This window comes from Aphanomyces invadans (assembly GCF_000520115.1).
Source record: "Aphanomyces invadans strain NJM9701 unplaced genomic scaffold supercont1.49, whole genome shotgun sequence".
NCBI lineage: Eukaryota > Oomycota > Saprolegniomycetes > Saprolegniales > Verrucalvaceae > Aphanomyces > Aphanomyces invadans.
Window position 1 is genome coordinate 143371 of NW_008580194.1, and position 17339 is coordinate 160709.

The following is a 17339-nucleotide window of genomic DNA, read 5'->3' on the forward strand; positions in this document are numbered from 1 at the left end:
ATTGCGATTTGAATCGTCCGGATACGCATCCCGCGGCGGCAAATACGAAATTCTTACTCAAGTTCCAACATGTCAGCGGCGACGGCAGACGACCGCCTTGATACGCTGAGTCACCTCTTGGACCCCTTGAGGTAGGCAGAGCTTCGTGTATGACCATGATCTAACTTTCGTGGACGTAGAGAGCTGAGCATAGAGTTGGACTTGGCCGGGGAACTCGAGGAATACCTACAAGCGATCAACGTTGACGAGAGCGTGCTTGTAAACTTTGCTCAGGCCGCACTGCTCGTGCAGCAATCCAGCGCATTATACAGCAAGAAAGTCGAGCATTTGTACACGCTGGTATTAGAAACGTTGGCGCATTTACAATCCACCGATGTGCGCGAGCAAGGTCCGCCTACGGGTGGCAAACAAACCGCATCCAAGAAGCTAAAGACCAACGACGGCAGGGCTCCGGCAACCGCGCATGGGGCCTCTGACAGTAGTAGGGCGTTGCTGACGCTTGCCGACATGAATGTCGAAGCAAATCAAATCAACTGGACGGTGCGCACCCATGTGGAGGAGTCAACGAAGATCGACCTGCCACCTCCTCACCCCGCCATGCAGCAACGCCGCGACTTGGACAAATCAACAAACACAAAGACGTTCCAGTATGGTGTCGTCCATTCACGCACTGGGATCTCATCATTTCTAGGGCATCCATGGTGATGATGGGGTCATTCGTGTCTATGGACAACGACTCTGGAGAAAGTTTAAAACTCAAGTCATGCCGTGTGGATCCTCAGGTAATATCGATACACCAGCTCACAGCAAAGAGTCACTTTCCACGTGAAGACGGGGGCGTTGTATTTGGACGAAAGCAGTAAGGACCTCCTGGCGTTTTCACGACGTCAGGTCGTCTCAGCTACACCATCGACTACTGCGACGCAGCCACTTCAGCGCTCAGTTGCACCAGTGCTTACTCCAGTGCGTGAAGACGACGACGCTGAAGCCAGGAGCCGCCTCTCGTACGAGGTCAAGCAAGATGGAGCTGACGACAACAACGAACCTGACTTTGGCTGGAACGCCGAAGATTTGAACGAGGAAGCTGAGCCTGTCGCCACAACTGAAAACAAAGCCAAGGCGTGGGGCAATCAAGACCGCGGCGCATTCTCTCCAGCGCTGCCAGGCATGGCCACGGAGGTACTGCATGCATGTATGTCTCTGGACGATGCACCGCAACTTTCTAGTTCCGTGGTCAAGTTCACGACACGATGTTTGGTGAAGTGAGAAACGTGGCTTGCCGTCGAAGCATTTTCTCATCAATTCTGAACACGATAGAGCCATGGCGACGGGCATCACGACGACCACCCCGACGACGACGACCCATGGCAGCTTCTCGACGCCTATGAAGCCAAGGATTGCGTCGTCAGGCCTTTCCGAAAAGGTACAAATCCAACCTTTCATTCCGTGGCGTCCTTCGATCAACCTGAATGGGATTGCCGTATCAAAGGTCCGACATTTCGTGGTCGGTTGCCGAACGTGGCAAAGCTAGCTCACGCCTCAATCAAAGGCGAGCCAATTTACACACCCGTTCCGCCTGGACGCGCCCAACATCGCCGTCTCGATCGTCTTCGCCATCAATTGTTGTCCAAGCCGTTCAAGTTGTTCACCGACACCTCTCGAGTCGGCAGGTCCTTGCCCGCAACGACACCACTACACACAGAATATGCCAAGTGTTTTGCCAAGGTATGCTCCAACGGCCTCGATGTTTTTCGGCTCTCGAGATAACATCCAAAACGATGTAGCTTCAACCGCTCGATTCGAATCCGTTTGCAAGCAAGAAACGTCGCAACAGCATGATCCAGGACGAAGGTGGACGCGTTAGAAGGATGGACGCAAAGCCAGAAGCGGACGACGACGATTGTGTAGACTTTGACGATGGCTACGCCCATGACTACGACTCCATCGACGACAAAGAAGGCCATGATGACATCGACGACGTGCCCACCGTGAAGAAGGCGCCGCAGCCATCCCCGGATGACACCCCTGTCAAAGAAGACGAGGATGGGATTTCCATCTCCAGGCACTTGAACTGGTCCCAAAAGGACGAAAAAGACGGTGACCCCTCCAACCCCACCTCCTACGAAGCGCTGTGCAAACTTCATATTGTACGTACGCGCCATGGTATCGCGGCGTGCGCAGCTCCGTGGGCTCGACGTACTCACTTGAATGCCGTTAGAAACAATTCATGGAAGGCACGGAGGAGTACATGAAGGAGACCAGGACGACCAAGAAGGTGGCGGAATGGCAGCGCAGGCTGACGCCACTGCTCGACGAACAGGTACATGGGTTCCATCGGGTGGCGCGACTGACTGTCTCGATAGAATCGCCGTCCCCCCTTCGACATCAAAGCATCCGGGGACACGATTGTTCACAAATTGGTAACCACACCGACGACGCAAGCGAAGGCCCCGGTCGGGTTCGATTGCATCGTTCAGGATATGTCGAGCTGGGAGATTTGCCGAATCTTTTCCGCCGTCTTGCACTTGGTACGAGTCGTCGCCACGGGTCGGAGCATCAAGTGTATCAACGTAGGCGAATCAAGGGTCGGTGGACCTCGACCACAACGATGACGACGTACATGCTGGAATGGACTCGCTCCGCCTGACGATGCACCAGCCCCCCGACGCGAACAAGAGGTCGACAGCAGGAATGTCCCCACCACGTTCTCGGCGGCAGCGCAAGCGGCCATGATGTCCATGCACATACCCGTTGGATCGTGACGGCGCTGGATGTATATGGTCGATATACATTATATAAAGATATTCACGAGGGTGACGACGAAGAGGAATCGATAAATATACACGAATTGTTATAGGGAGCGGCGATGGCAGACACGGCCCAGGCATGTCGAGAAGGGTTGCAATCGCATGGAACGATCTTCCCGTGTGATGGCGGCAGGTAAATAGGACAGCAGCACAAGCAAACGTTAATCCGTTCGGGCTTTGAGCCACGTGGTGGTGGCTGCCGTCGATTTCCGTGGACATGGAGGTGGTTCCGTGTCCGTCAGGGCATGCAGTTGCTGTTGTTGTTTGGTTTCTTCAAAAAACGTCCGCAGCGCGCCGCTCACGTGCTCGAGATACAAAAAGTTGCTTTGGCAATCGAGCGAGCAATACGAGTTGGCGCACACGCTCGTGGTGACGAGGTACATCTTCTTGCAGTTCTTGCACATGCTCCGACGAGCCATGATGCTTCCTGCTTGCCGCCCCGCGGCGCGGGGTATCGTGGCCACGACACGCGCTTGCCGCATGCGCCGACAAACCAACTCTGCTGCTCGCGGGTTGGTTATGTCGTTCGGGCTCGTGAAATTCGAAACTTGCGACCCACTGTCCCACGTACCCCTTTTTGGCGCCGATTTTTTTTCCACTTGCGACTTGTTCGCACTTGCCGTTTGTATGCAATAGAATGCGACGTGCATATGCCGTTTTAATCAAGCACCAATCACAACGGCGAACGCGACGGGCAATAGGGTCCTCGTGTGGAGGGATCTGCTGGTACTTCGCAGAATAGCATCGTTTCGTAGGTTGACATGACGGACCGTTCGCATTTGATTGGTGAAGGTCGTTCTCCCAGCCCACGGATTGGACACGACCATGCTACATATGGTGGAGGACATGCTGCACTGGATCGTCGTCGCATCGGGTGGCGGCGTTGAACAAAACCAAGTCGTGCTCACACGGAGAGCACGAGAGGGCGGCGGCATGCCGTCGGGGGATGACGAGGAGTGGGGCGGTTGCGTTGCGTGGGGCGTTGCGTTGCCGACGGGTGCAACGCATGGGTGCAAGAATTCGAAACACGGCGTCAGCTGTCGCGTCCCAGTCGTCACCAGGGTTGTTTGAAGACAAGTCGATTGTACCAATGGTACACGTCACGTCCACCTACCTACCTGCCCCCCCCGCCCACGGCTTCCTGGTACATACGTCGTACGCACAAGACGGTTCGGAGAGCGAGCGACTCTGTTCTCGTCGACGCTGCGGTCGGCGTGCAACGCGCGCGGCCATGTTCAGGGAGTCCGGATATTGTATCCGGCAACGAGGCGTTTCGCTGCAGACTGCCGTCGCCAGGTGTCGGTTTCCTGGCGCAAGAAGAGCGCGTCGTGTCGTAGCACGTCGTGCTGTCCGCCTCGACGTAGATGACGGGGCAGGACATTGGTCGTCATGTTGCCGATCCATGCATGTGGGAGGTTGCCAGCGCCTCAAACAGGCGCACATAGACGTGTCGGCGAAGAGGCAGATTCCCCCGAGAACGATCGTGGCCAACCGACAACGACGTGCCATTGGAAGTAGCTCGGTGTGAAGGTGGGGAGGGGAGATTTGAGTCGCACGTCGCAGGATGGCTGAGGCGCGGCCTTGGTACATTCGGGTTCGAAATTCCCGCGACAAATGCGCAACTCGATTCGAAAGTAGCGTTCGCGCAGAGTCCCCGCCAGCGGACGTATTCGGCCCCAGTGCCATGGAGGGTGGTAATAACGTTCCTGCAACCTCGTGGACGATCCCAGAAATTTGCTCACGTCGCAGCACAGCACCTGCAGCGGCCGGCACGCTTCCCTGTAGCTTTTCCCGAATAAAATGCACTTCGTTTGAAGACACGTGAGACATCGATCGCCGCTCTCGTCGGCCGCAGTTGTGCTGAAGGTGTCCCTGGCATTCGGGGCCACACGACAACGCTGTACTAATGGCTGTTCGTTTTGAGAATCGGACATGTGCATTATAGATCACCTTGGTGCGGGGGAAATGGACGAGGGCCACACACCAACGAAACGGTGGCGCCTCCTTCCAATATCCTTGCCCTCCCATCGAAGCAAGCAGAATCCCATGCACCACACCATCAGCCGCGCCTCCCCCCACCGAGACACGACCTCTGCGCAGGTGCCGCCACCACGGGCGACCCAAAGCACCAACTGTGTACTGAATAATGTATATCTCTGGTCGACCAAAGAGGCACATTGTTTTATCTTGGTGAAAGTATGAAGAGTACAAAATATCTTGAAGTTTGTATGAACTCGGATATCACATGAAAGAACGACAGCAATACAACGTCAAAATTCGTTTATTGCGAACCTACTTAGTTTTGGCAATTCACCTCGCGATGGTGAGGTCTCTCAGTGACAAGAGGTGGATTTGAAACAAAGTCAAGTCCGTGATGGTTGCATCATTCCTCCGATGAGGCATCTTGCAATCGTTCCTTTGGGGAATCATGGCTGTCTTGGGAATGCTAATTTGGCCCGCCAAATTACACAATGTCTGGCGGCCGTTGTGAGACCCACCTTTTGCTGGCGAGCTCGAAGTCCTTGGACGGTCGCGCCAAATACGGCATAGTTCATCGGTAATTGTCCAATATCGTATGTCATACATTTGGTGGTACAATATACCCCCAAGGTTTGCGAACTGGTATAAATTAATACCTTGCTCAACTTAATCAATAACTGCATCCAATGGTCTGTTAAAATGAATTCTTGTTTGTTCTTTGTTTCTTTAATTGCCTTCAGAAACGTATATTCTTGAAGTGTTGCAAAACTTGGGGGATCACTGTACTACTAGTAGTGTTATTTAATTTGAGAGGTATAATCATTGAATTTCGACACATAGCTTGGGTCAACAACGTAGCACAACGTGAGAGCTGCGCCCGAGTCCACCACACACGCGTCGCTGTTCGTAAATGGCACTTGAATTGCTCAGCAGTCTCAGGTCCCGTGAGGGATCTTGCCGCTTATGCTCCTTGAAAGGAGCGTAGTGCAGAAGGTAGCACCACGCTTGTTGTTGTTATCCGTGTGGGTGGTGTCCCAGCGAAGCAGCGCTGTACACAGCTGATGGCATGGCTGGACAGGTGTGTGCGCAATGGATGGTGGGTTTCGTACTGGCGGTGAGAGATGCCGAAGAAGACAATGGAGTTGCTCCACCAACACGTATGCAAATGCGACGCCTGGGGCTCATGGTGGACGCATTTGGCCGGTGTGCCACCTCCTCAACGCACGCATTGTGTTGTAGGATTGATTGCACAGAAGTCCCGCTACACTATAGCACGATCGTGGCCGTGGACGAGGCGTTGGCGAATTTGTGGTCTCGGAGTTTGTCGACGAGGGACTGCAGCGGGGCGTTTGCCTTGACTCGAGCCAAGTGGGCATTGTGAGAATGCAGCATGTCTCTGAACCCATCCGGCGCGTCGTCGGCCATGCACTGGGTTAGCGATTCCAAATACTCTTCCGCGTACACCCCTCGCGACAACAACCGCTGGACTGGCGACGCCGCGAGTTTGGCGACAAAACCGTCCCAGTGTTCAAGATCCGACGCGGTGACATTCAGTGCCGCGTGCTCGTCCGTGTTGACGTCGTGGCCATCGATCCACACAGTCAGGCAGTACCGCGGTGCTCGAGCCGGGAGAACGCGATGGAGCACGCGGTCGCTGGAAAACACCACCTACATGCAGCCGCATCAGAACAGCCACTCGCCGACGAATTGCATGCGTACCAAGCGATCCATGCGCGGCGCCACAACGACGGGAGTGGTCAGGAACGGGTAGAATTGGATTTCACCGCCGTCGCCGTTCTGAACTCACCAGCGTTGTCAGCGCGACATTTGTCGAGGGATGGCGACGCACCGTCCAAGAAGGATTGAGATAGAGTAAGCAGGTAAGTCGGCGCTTGTTGGGGCGGCCAGGGTTGTCGTAGTGGCAGGGGAAGCAGCCGCCGTGGCCTTCATTGAACTGCACTTTGAGAGTCTTGCCTTGGGTACCTGGCTGCAGCGGCAAGTTCGTGTGCTGCGCCAGAGCTAGTAGAAGGTCGTCTTGGTGGAAGAGGGCATTGAGTTCAGGCACTTGAGTGCGCACAGCGGCGTTGTGCAGGTCGGCTTCAAAGATGTGTGGTTTCGCGTACTGGGCGACGGCGCCGGGCGTCGTTGTCGACGGAAATTGGGTTTTGTTTGGTTCGAGCAGCTCTTTCTTTACAAGAAATTGCAGCTCGGTCAAGAGAGCGTGGGACCATTCGTTGCCGAGAAAGTTGTCGATGATGGTGAACCCTTGGTCCATCAGGTCAGCACAATGCGTCGCTGTAATCTGCTCGTAGAAGCGGGTAGAGTCTCTCACAAACGGATGCGTGTACTCAATGCCATCGAAGGCTGCGCCGGTCCGGGATGGCTTCATTGTTCCAGATGGACTCGACGCAGGAGCAGCTCGCCGGCAAGCTTTCTTGTGTCCTTGCTTCCACGCCACCACTTGACACTCACGATTGCAGTAAAACACTTCCAGGCAAAGACTGCACCGCATCAGACTGTCGTTGGTTCGGCCGCATTGCCCGCATGCAGGCATGGCGGCGGGATCTGCGTCGGGCGTCGCCATGTTTTGACTGGCATCCGGCATGCCATCGTTCCACATCGGAATAAAAATGCGTGATTATGTAGCAGAGACACAAAACATCCGGATATAACCGGAGATGCCTGTTGAAAAATGAATGCGACTCTGCCACTTGGCCAAGACCTCGACACTACGCTGCTGGCTCCCTTCTCTCGCGTCGCAGAATCGTTGGGCTCGGCATCGTTGGCGGACGTCAGTGGCAGTTCGAGATGGACCACCTCGGCGTGATCTAGCGCATCGATGTTTACACCATGACGACATGAGCACCACCTCGACGAATCGGTCAAGTACACATGCTTGGCAACTTGGTCGCTGGCCGAACGCCACGACAGGTTCACGCGCTCTTCGTAGCCCGCAGCTGAAGACAGCGCATGGTCCTACACTTTCATTATCTATCCTGTGCTTTACGTCCAAGGCAAGGTCGTAGCCTCGTTCGCGTGGAAAACAGATTCCACCGTGGCATGCAGTCCTTCAAGTTGCTTGCTTGGACAGTAATGTCGTATTTCACAGGCTTCTGTTCTTACACACGTTGCGGCGACTGACCCAGCGATCGGTCGCGTTTTTGCTGTCATCACGGGAGGTGATCGCTTGCCATGGCTCGTAGCTAGAGTTCGGGCTCGAACAGTGATCAAGCACAACAGGTGCCAGTGATTTGTACATAGCGTTGAGTGGGTTTGAACCACGACTCGAAATGCAGCAACGAACGGCGATGGCACGACGGTTGAGCGGTCAGGTTGACCTGCTTCTGGCTATTCAGCCAGCACGATTGATCGAATCTGTCGCTGGCGGCCTCGCCATTCATCGTTTGCCTGGATGCCTATTCGATCGAGCCTTGGCTTGCACTCCCGCAGGCTCTACGTCCGCGGGAACGTACGTGGGCTGGAATGAAGGATTCGATTCGACTCTCTGATCTCTGGTGTGGGCCAAACTTCGCGCCAGCGTCGCAAGCGACCTTAGTCTGTGCTTCGCCACTACTGGGTTCGTTTGTCTGCTGAGCTCGTCACCCACGTCGCGGTCTCGTCCTTCGAGGGGGGAGAGCTCGCAAGCACTTCCGCGGTCGGTCGTCCCCTTCGAACCGCGCGATGTTGCATTCTGAGTCGGCTCCAGTTAACCGGATGCCATGACCGGAACAATTGAAATTCTGCATGGACGACACGAACCGCGTCGGTGACGATACCGACCTGGCGCTGTTGGACGAATTCTTGCGGGACGATGGGAGCCTGTGCGAAGAGAACTTCTTGCCGCATGCACAGCCGCCGCCTCCACCAAGCGACGCCGTGATCGCAGCGTCGGTCGACAGGTTGTGGGCCGACTCGGATGAAATGGCGCCACCACCGCCAGCGACATGCAACGATCGTGTCTCAACACCCAAACGCGGGAAACGGAATCGAGTGTATATGAAGGACGAACTCGAGTACCTCCGCGCCAAGCACGACGAACTGGTGGCCCAGGTTGCCGCGATCAAGCAAGCCGCCGTTCCGCGCCAGTCGGTTTGGGCGCGACGGGCGAAAGATCAAGCAGAGGAAGCGCAGCGCGTGCTGCAAGAGAACGCCCGGTTGAAAGAAGCGTTGGACGAACAGCTCAAGATGGTCGACGCGCTCCATCGCATTTTTAGCAAGAAACCCCGCCTCGCCGTATTCCCGTCGTCATCGGGGGACTTTGCAGAATGGAAGGCGGCCACGTTGGGTTCGACCGGCCGCCGCCGCGCTCTACACCGGTTGCTTGATCATCAGTTTGCAGCGATGGAATCGCAGTGGATCCGCAACGACGTGTACGCGGCGACGGCGCTGGCATCGCCGGGTTCGCCCGTGAAAAAGGGTTACGTCCGAAGCGGCACGTTCCTCGTCGTACATTTTGTGCAGTGCTCGACGTGGGACGCGCCATTCACGCGGGTCGGAGACGTTCTCTGGGACATGGTCTCCGTCAAAGTCAAAATCGAGTTTGCCAACCAGTACGTGTCCGAGGTGGGTCCGCGCGATGCGTGCATGCGTGATATCGATGTGTCTGTGCAGAGAGTTGAGGCATTTGACGACGACACAATGTACTCGAGGTACGGCAGCAACAGCGCGTACGTCGTCGTGCTCATGTGGCCGCGCAGGTTCTCGGCCACGTTGCCGCAGCCATACCTGCCCGCCGTGGACGGCCGCCTTGCCTCGAAACGATTTCGCGAGCCCAACCGCGTCGTGATAGTGTATCGATCGATCGTCGAAGACGTGCTGCTACCGCACGACCCGCGGCATCTCCAGGACAACCAGAGTGGATGGTATGCCACGTGTCCGTCGTTACCAATTGTCATGCGTGCGCGTGTCGTTAGGGTGCTTATCGAACCGTGGGGAGACAACCGCACGAAGCTATCGATCTTGACGTGCCAGACGCCGCCACTTGCGCCGTCGCTGTCGATTGAAGCCGGCGCCATGTCGGAATACATGCTCGGGATGTTTGCACAAAACACCATCATGTTTGACAATGCGATTGCTGCAGCGCTCGCCCGCCGCCCGCCACTGGCTGCGACGTCGTAAACACAGCTCTCGGTAGCATGCGCCGTGTGTGCCGTGGCAAGTTGATGCATTGTCAGGACTCTGTAACTGAATGCACGTACTCGTCGTTACACGTTCAACGGCCACCGTTTTCGCGGCGGCCATGTCGGCGGCGTTCAGCACGCGATTCCTTGCATCGGATGGCATACCGGCGTACAATGCTCTGTTGGACCAGCACCTGGGGCACCATCGCACGTACTTGCTGGGGTCCAAGGCATCGCTCAAGCTCTTGCAAACCACGGGGGCAATTGCCAAGGTCGAGCCGGGCAAGTCGGCCGACCAGTACGTTGTGTATGTAGAGGAGCCGAGTGCACCACCGTGTGTACGAAAACCACGAGTGGCGAGATCGTCATCCGACGACTCGTCCACGCGGCCATGCGACAAACGGACGCGCAAGCCCATGGCTGCCAGTCCAGACAGCGGCACGGCGCCGACGACGACTAGCGAGACCAACCGGCCCCGGCTGCGTCATTCCGCCAGCGACGTCTTCGTTGCCCCGCACAAGAAGAAAGACCACAAGTTGAAGAAAGCGACGGAAATCGAACCGATGGCCATGCGACCACAGGTCAAACCTGGCAGCCCGTTCAAGAAAGCAGCGTCGGAACCGGCGACCAAACCGTCCTGGACAGATCCGACCGCAGCAAGTCTCGTCAAGGACGAGCACCCGCAACGGGGCGTGCACAAGCCAGTCGTGAATCACTTGCTCGAGAGCGACGTGGCGTACCGCGAAAAGATTACCAGGTTCAAAGCACAGCTGGCTGCCATGGCCACAGAGAAAGCCGAGGTCCAAGTGTACGCCCTGTGATGTTCTTGTGCCGACGACGTGTGTTGATGGGTGGTTGTCTAGTGAGATCGCGCGGCTGCGGAAGGACCTGCGCGGTGTCAATGCCGTGCACGAAAACGACATGGCGGTGGCGCACTGCAACGCCGTCATGCAGCATCGGCTTGGCAAGGCCCAGGACGAGTACATGAAGGTGTTGACGCAGCAAGCCGCGATTCGCACCACGATCGACGCCGCGCGGTTGGAGCTGGTGACCCGGACGTTCCGATGGCGTCGCACATGACAGAAACGCTTTGTAGCTTGCGCTGGCCCAAGTGCGACGAAAACTGGAAGGCGATCTCAACGACACGAATGCAAAAATCGACGCGGCCGAGGCGCGGATTGAAGCGACAAAGGCCATCCAAAAGAGCACGTTCGGGGAGCTCACCAACTTGGAGCGCCAGGCCGAAGCCGACGCCGTGGATCGAATCGTCAAAGTCGGCAAAACGAACGACGAAAGCGTGGCTGACTATCGTGTCGTGGAGTAGCTGCCACCCGAAAGCGATGTCGTCAACATGGATGTGTCGAATTTGATGGCATCGATCCACGATCGCGCGCTCAGCCGCAAGCAAGAGCTCGCCGCCCGACACAACGCGGCGGCAGAGGTAGGACAAGCCCCGAGCCGTTGCCGTGGGCTGCGGTGGCTGGCACTGGTTGCATTGAACGGTTGCGTCGACCTGTAGCAGCGCACAAGCGCATCGATCGCCACGGATGGGTCGTTGGGGCCGTTGGACGCGACGTTTACGGTGAGCAGCCAGGAGGGAGCAGGGTCCCAGGACCATGGGCGACGTGGTTGTTTCGGATAGATGGCATTTGCATCGATTCAAGACGCGGTGCATGCGCCGTCGGTCGACGAGTTCGTCACGTCGTTTGTGGATACGGAGAACCAGGTACACTTCCCTGCCACCGATTCCATGGCATGTCGCATGTGTCGACGATTGTGTGGCTGGGATGGATTTGGTGCACACTACTTACAGATGCGTGTAGCTCCTATCGATGTACCAGCATCACTTGGATCAGCTCGCCGAGACGAAGAAAGCGAAAGCCGAGCTCGAGGCGCTGCTCAGCCAAGCGCGGACGGTGCGCCACCGCGTGCGGCAGCAGCAAGAAGACGTCCACGCGAGGAAAGCGCAGCTCATGGACCGCATTGCCCACGTCAAGCACATGACGCAAGAGTGCGTTCTCCATGAAGTGGTGCTGCCACAGGATGGTGACGCCTGGGGTTTTTTCATGCGTAGATACATTACGTTGCAACGGCGACAAGCCGTCGAGCACGACGCGCTGCGAGGGCCGATTCTGCATCTCCTGGACGTCCTCAAGGCGGACAAGCACTTCTTACACACGAATGGGTTCCTCAACACGGCGCAGGACATGCCGCTTCCGCACATTTTAGGTACGTGCTCGATCGGAAAGTGTGGGAAAAGTGTTGTGGGCGGGGTTGCTGCCTGCCGCGCCGCCAGTCGAAAGCTGCATGAGTGTTGTCTTGTTGACGGAACTTGAGCCCACTGCTGCATGGAGCTGTCCATCTCAGCGGTGCACTGTCCAGGCATTGCCCAAGAGCGCATCGTCGAGTTTGCCATCTTGTCCCAAGTCCACAACAAACAACTCCACGCCGCAAACGTCAAGGTCCAAGCCATGGAGCGCTTCAACCGGCGCACGCGCCAGTCGACGCCAGAAAGTCCACCTGCATCCGCTGTCCCAGCGGTACGTGCCCAACAGCGTTCCTGCAATGACACTTCTGTTGTGACGGACTCGTTTGAAATGCAGCCGACCGCCGCGGCGACCATCGTTGTGGGCCCGCGGGTGCCCAGCGCATCGACCGTCGGCAACGTCTCGGCTCAAACGTCCATGGGCCCCACACCACGAGCCGCAGAGCCAACCCATGCAGTCCTGCCGCGATCATTCGAAGACTTGGCCAACAACACGACGTTGCCGAGCGTGCTCTCGACCGAAAGCAGCTTGGACAGTGTCGTGCCGCTGTCGTCGTTCCAGCTCTTCCAACGAGCGCTGCGGTCTAGTGTTCAGGGACGTCACCCTTCAGCTAACGAGTGACTCTTTTGCCGCCGTGCTACTAGAACTGCCCATCAACACTTGCACAGCGCGCGGACGCGTCTATCTCGAGCACGAGGCTGCCTTTTCACGGACACATGCTGTTGGTTTATAAGGTCGCAGCGACTGCGGCTACGCCGTGACTTTTAACGAGTTGGGTGGAGATGACGGGAAGGGACGCCTTGGCGCTGGCCGTGTGAGCGACGGAGTATGGGATGGCGGCAGAGTGCTCTTTGTCGGCGAGGACGACGCGAAGGGGGGTTTGAAAGGAGGTTGCATGGCGCGCCACTTTTCGCAGAGACGGTTGGCGTACCGCGACACGGAAAAGTACCGCGCGTACGAGGCGGCGTCGGCGGCAGGGTAGATGCGCTCGAAGTGGCCGACGCGGTCCGCTTCGTCCTCCATGGACAAGACAATATTCCAGTCGTCGTCGCGGAAGAGTGCGAGGTGGGCTGGCGTGAGTGCACGGATGTTGGGATCGTGGAGGACTTCGACGAGCTGTTTTCGAGCGACGAGAGGGGCGACTGTCGCTGCCTTTGACGCTCCAGCAGGTTTCTTTGTGGGGGTGCTGCCACTTGTGGCGGAGAGATTCAAGTTGGCAAGGGGTTTTGGTATGTTCCGAGAGAGGGGCGGGACGTGTGGCGCGGCCGCCATCGAGACGGGATGGCCGACGAGGTGAAAAATGTCCGACATGAGCAAGCCCTTGATGCGCTTGTCGAGCGGCGACGAGCCCATGAGTGACGGCGACACGTTTACTTCGATCAGCCATGGTTCCAGCGCCGAGTCAATCATCATGTCAAATCCAAACAGCTCGTAGCACACGTTGCGATGCCTGACAAATGCTTGCGTGAGTGGCGTGATGTGCGCCTCGGCCGCGATGATGGTTTTGCAAATGATGGCCTTCATCTTGGCGCGGAGACCGTCGACGTCGTGGCCTTGGTCCTACCAAGCACGACTGGTGTCAGTGGGGATGTCGTGGTGCGAAGATCCATCGGCAGAGGCATGATTCGAACGCACCGCCAGATACGCCATGAGCGCCGTCCAGCTCCACTTGCTTCCGTCCGTGTCGGTGGTGGACGTCGATGCTTTGAACGCTGCATTCGCCTTGTTGACGCTGAAATTCGTCAAATGCGCAAGGCGGTTCTTCAGATGCGATGTCGAGTACTTGACCGTGCAAAATCGAGCAAGACCTTCTTGGAACAAGTAAATGCGGAGCGGGTCAAAGCTCGTGACGACGACGTAAATTCGCAGGTCGAACTTGAATCCATGGATCAGGTACGGCGATGCCAGGTACCGCTGGACGACGAGCTTTTTGGTCTTCTTGAGGGTGTCCACCTAGCTGGCAGGTCATGAAACAAGTACGAGAGGGTGAAGGTCGTCGATGGAGCGTACTTGGGATGCTTGAATGACCTTGATGCCTCGCCCGCATGCAGACGCGGGTGGCTTGACGATCCAAAGCGATTGCGACAGCGACATGGCGTCGCGGTCGAGGCATCGCAGAAACACGTCCCGCTGGGATGGCAAGACGTACCCCTCTGGAACGAAACCATAGTCGGCACCGAACTTGCGCTTCATGGCGACCAATGTTTTCATGAGTCGGTCTTTGCGACCGATCACCCACGGGTCGGGAAAGTGGTTGATGCGTTGATGCGGCTGGAGCGTCTTGAACTTACTCCGAGACATGTGCTTGGTCCATGCAGCTGTCCACTTCTTCCCTTTCGTGATGCGGACGAGCCCTGCTCGGAAGAACGCGTTCTTGATGCAGTTGCGCTCCCAGTAGGACTTGAAGAACACAGTTGAACTTGTCGACGCGTCGATCTCTTCCACAACGATTCCGGCATCGTACGTCCGAGTTACATGGAGGTCCAGAGGATAGTCAAAGCAGACTACGGGGGGCCGGTTGGGGTACCGGCTATGCATCACTTTCATGCGTGCCGGTCTCACAATCGCGTGACTTTCTGGAGACATGGCATCGTCGTCGTCGTCGTCTTCCTCCTCCTCATCTTCGTTAGTGGCGCCCTCTATCTCTTCATCGTCTTCGTTCGCGCTAAAGTCTCCACCAATCGAGTCTGCATCGTCATCGCTGTCGTCGTCGGCTGCGGCGGGATCAGCCGTTTCCGTGTTTTCTCCTGTCCCTCGCCCAAGGCTCGAACGAAGTGTGTTGGGATTGGTTGCATGCACGAAGCCACATGTTCCTCCTGCATCGTTGCTTCCCTTCAGCCTCGAGTGCTCCAAGCGTTCTCTCAGCCCCAGGCGCGACTCCATCTAGCGCCGCTTCTTCCCGCCGAAGGCCCGCGTCAGCGTTACAAAAAGCAGTTTCACATGTGGACTCAATATCCGGGCTTTTATGCGGTATCCGTATAAAAAACCATCCGTTCGGATAACGAACTTCTTGCTCAAATCCGGATACACACTTGAAATTTATCAGTATATCGAAGCCGTGTTTTCATTGGTCAGAATCTTTCGGAGGTCACCGTTCTCCGAGCTGCCGCCGCCGACCGCCGGACGAAATCATGGGGTTCAGCTTTCTTCCTGCGCCGACACGGACGTACGAGGCTCCCGTGGCCCCAAAACCGCGTGCCGAACCCTTGGCACCCGCTCCATCAGCCCCAGCGCCTTCCGCAGTGAAGAAGTTCCAGGCAACTCCTCGCCCACCTCAACAAATCCCAGCGTACCCTCACCGCACGAAGAAGCAATTTTCACCGCGCGATCCTGAGACCGACTTTGGCGACGGGGGGGCATACCCTGAGATTCACATATCCCAGTTTCCATTGGGTCTGGGGAAGAAAGGTGGTGAGGAATCGAATGTGTTGGCGCTGCAAGTGAACGAGAGTGGCCGCGCCGCGTACGACGCGATCGTAAAGAAGAAGAACCAAATTGTATACAGCAGCTTCACGGACCTGGTCGAAAAGGATGTTGAACAAGGGGCATTGGAGAAGCCGACTGTCGAAGAAGAGCAGGAAGTTGCAGAGAAAACCCGCGCCGCGTTAGAAGCCCTCGTGACCGGAAAGATTGCTGCTGCGCACCCCGTCAACGTGGACCGGCAAAAGTCGGTCAAGGAAACGTCGACGTACATTCGATACACGCCACACGATCAGGGGTTGAATGCAGACAGCGAAGTGCCAAAGCAGCGGATCATTCGCATGGTCGAGGCGCCAGTGGACCCGATGCAGCCAGCAAAATTCAAGCACAAAAAGGCAGTTCGAGGACCACCTTCACCGCCCGTTCCCGTCATGCACTCGCCTCCGCGCAAGCTGACAGTGGCAGACCAACAAGCGTGGAAGATTCCGCCGTGTGTGTCCAACTGGAAGAACGCTAAGGGGTACACGATCGCGTTGGACAAGCGTCTGGCCGCCGATGGGCGTGGGCTGATGAAGGTAACCGTGAACGACCAGTTTGCGTCGTTTGCGGAAGCGTTAGCGATTGCCGAGCGCAAGGCGCGGGAAGAAGTCAACATGCGCATCCAGGTGCAGAAGCGCTTGGACGCCAAGCAAAAAGAGGCGAAGGAGCTTGAATTGCGTGAAATCGCAGCCAAGGCCCGGCAAGAGCGCGGCGGTGTCAGCCATTACGGCGGTGGCCATGGCTCGGACGGCAGCAGTGACGACGAAGACGAGGAAGGCCGTCGCGAACGCGACAAGATGCGCTTTGAACGTCGCCGGGAACGCGAGCGCGAAATGCGTCTCGAGAATCTCATGGGGAAGAAAGGCAAACTCGCTCGCGACGAAGACCGTGACGTGTCGGAGAAGATTGCGCTGGGGCAGCTTCAGGGCGGCGGCAAGCGCAGCGACGCGTCGCTGTTCGACTCGCGCTTGTTCAACCAGTCGCAAGGCATGGATAGCGGCTTTGGCGGCGAAGACGACTACAACGTGTACAGCAAGCCCATGGTAGATCGAGGCAAGTCGACGGTGTACCGGCCCAAGGTTGACTCGACCAACATCGACGGCGACCGAGACTACGACGACCTGAAGGCCGGCAGCACGAAGCGATTCCGCGCCGACAAAGAGTTTCAGGGCACGGACCATGCGGCAGCGCGCACGGGGCCGGTTCAGTTTACCTATGACAACCAGACCAACACGGACGATAAACCGGCCGCAAGGGACCGATCCGAGTCTCGTCCTCGCCGAAGAAGTCGTTCGATCGAACGCCGACGGGATGATGACCGTCGCCGCCGGTCACGATCCAACGATCGGTCGCACAAACGCCCTCGGGACAGCAGCAGATCGCGCTCCCCTGACTCCCGGCGGCGCCAGCGACGACATGACGACGGCGATGATGACCCCTTTGGCGTCGATCGCTTCCTCGATGATGCCCGCCGTGAAGATTCTTCCCGCCGTCAGCGCCGTTAGCTGTGGGGAAGGATGGCGTCCCTCTTGTGAGGGCATACACTTTCACAACGAAACAAAAATATTTCTATTTCCCGTCTGTTATTTATCTTTCTCGATGGAAGTGAAATGTGCGAGTCTTTGATGCCCAATGCATGTTTTATTCACCTGGGGAAAATACAACATGCATTGGGCATCAAAGACGAAAGCATATGCCAGATCGTC

At 57.0% G+C, this 17339-nt stretch overlaps 7 protein-coding genes across 12 annotated transcripts; 4 read left to right on the forward strand and 3 right to left on the reverse strand.

Moving 5' to 3' along the window:
* Positions 1-57: 57 nt before the first annotated feature.
* H310_13299 (hypothetical protein) lies at positions 58-3342 on the forward strand. 3 transcript variants are annotated; one of them, XM_008880745.1, is made up of 12 exons: positions 59-131; positions 180-647; positions 692-782; positions 832-1179; positions 1227-1262; positions 1318-1423; positions 1490-1725; positions 1785-1851; positions 1909-2147; positions 2219-2320; positions 2364-2528; positions 2575-2853. In XM_008880745.1, exons 1-12 carry the CDS (start codon positions 70-72, stop codon positions 2731-2733), a joined length of 2079 nt encoding a protein of 692 aa, XP_008878967.1. In that variant the 5' UTR covers positions 59-69; the 3' UTR covers positions 2734-2853. The 3 variants fall into 3 exon arrangements, with proteins under 3 accessions (XP_008878968.1, XP_008878967.1, XP_008878966.1); XM_008880744.1 differs by having other exon boundaries at positions 1785-2147; positions 2575-3342; XM_008880746.1 differs by lacking the exon at positions 1227-1262 and having other exon boundaries at positions 58-131; positions 1785-2147.
* Positions 2744-3343, reverse strand: H310_13300 (hypothetical protein). The gene has a single exon (XM_008880747.1). It carries the CDS (start codon positions 3287-3289, stop codon positions 2969-2971), a length of 321 nt encoding a protein of 106 aa, XP_008878969.1. The 5' UTR covers positions 3290-3343; the 3' UTR covers positions 2744-2968.
* Positions 3344-6007: 2664 nt separating this feature from the next.
* On the reverse strand, positions 6008-7436 carry H310_13301 (hypothetical protein). Its single transcript, XM_008880748.1, has 3 exons — positions 6637-7436; positions 6507-6584; positions 6008-6455 (listed from the first exon to the last, which is right to left on the reverse strand). Exons 1-3 carry the CDS (start codon positions 7405-7407, stop codon positions 6054-6056), a joined length of 1251 nt encoding a protein of 416 aa, XP_008878970.1. The 5' UTR covers positions 7408-7436; the 3' UTR covers positions 6008-6053.
* Positions 7437-8531: 1095 nt separating this feature from the next.
* Positions 8532-10002, forward strand: H310_13302 (hypothetical protein; the record flags this gene model as incomplete). 3 transcript variants are annotated; one of them, XM_008880751.1, is made up of 4 exons in its annotated part: positions 8532-9350; positions 9399-9436; positions 9485-9649; positions 9701-10002. In XM_008880751.1, 4 exons carry the CDS (start codon positions 8532-8534, stop codon positions 9903-9905), a joined length of 1227 nt encoding a protein of 408 aa, XP_008878973.1. In that variant the 3' UTR covers positions 9906-10002. The 3 variants fall into 3 exon arrangements, with proteins under 3 accessions (XP_008878973.1, XP_008878972.1, XP_008878971.1); XM_008880750.1 differs by having other exon boundaries at positions 8532-9337; XM_008880749.1 differs by having other exon boundaries at positions 8532-9436.
* Positions 9998-12890, forward strand: H310_13303. 2 transcript variants are annotated; one of them, XM_008880752.1, is made up of 10 exons: positions 9998-10715; positions 10771-10954; positions 11004-11180; positions 11232-11348; positions 11427-11489; positions 11550-11633; positions 11731-11918; positions 11982-12136; positions 12290-12447; positions 12511-12890. In XM_008880752.1, exons 1-10 carry the CDS (start codon positions 10027-10029, stop codon positions 12793-12795), a joined length of 2100 nt encoding a protein of 699 aa, XP_008878974.1. In that variant the 5' UTR covers positions 9998-10026; the 3' UTR covers positions 12796-12890. The 2 variants fall into 2 exon arrangements, with proteins under 2 accessions (XP_008878974.1, XP_008878975.1); XM_008880753.1 differs by having other exon boundaries at positions 11430-11489.
* H310_13304 (hypothetical protein) lies at positions 12875-15107 on the reverse strand. The gene is made up of 3 exons (XM_008880754.1): positions 14185-15107; positions 13810-14127; positions 12875-13734 (listed from the first exon to the last, which is right to left on the reverse strand). The coding sequence occupies exons 1-3, from the start codon at positions 15055-15057 to the stop codon at positions 12925-12927; spliced, it is 2001 nt and encodes a 666-aa protein (XP_008878976.1). The 5' UTR covers positions 15058-15107; the 3' UTR covers positions 12875-12924.
* Positions 15108-15223: 116 nt separating this feature from the next.
* H310_13305 (hypothetical protein) lies at positions 15224-17214 on the forward strand. The gene has a single exon (XM_008880755.1). It carries the CDS (start codon positions 15306-15308, stop codon positions 17136-17138), a length of 1833 nt encoding a protein of 610 aa, XP_008878977.1. The 5' UTR covers positions 15224-15305; the 3' UTR covers positions 17139-17214.
* Positions 17215-17339: the final 125 nt, after the last annotated feature.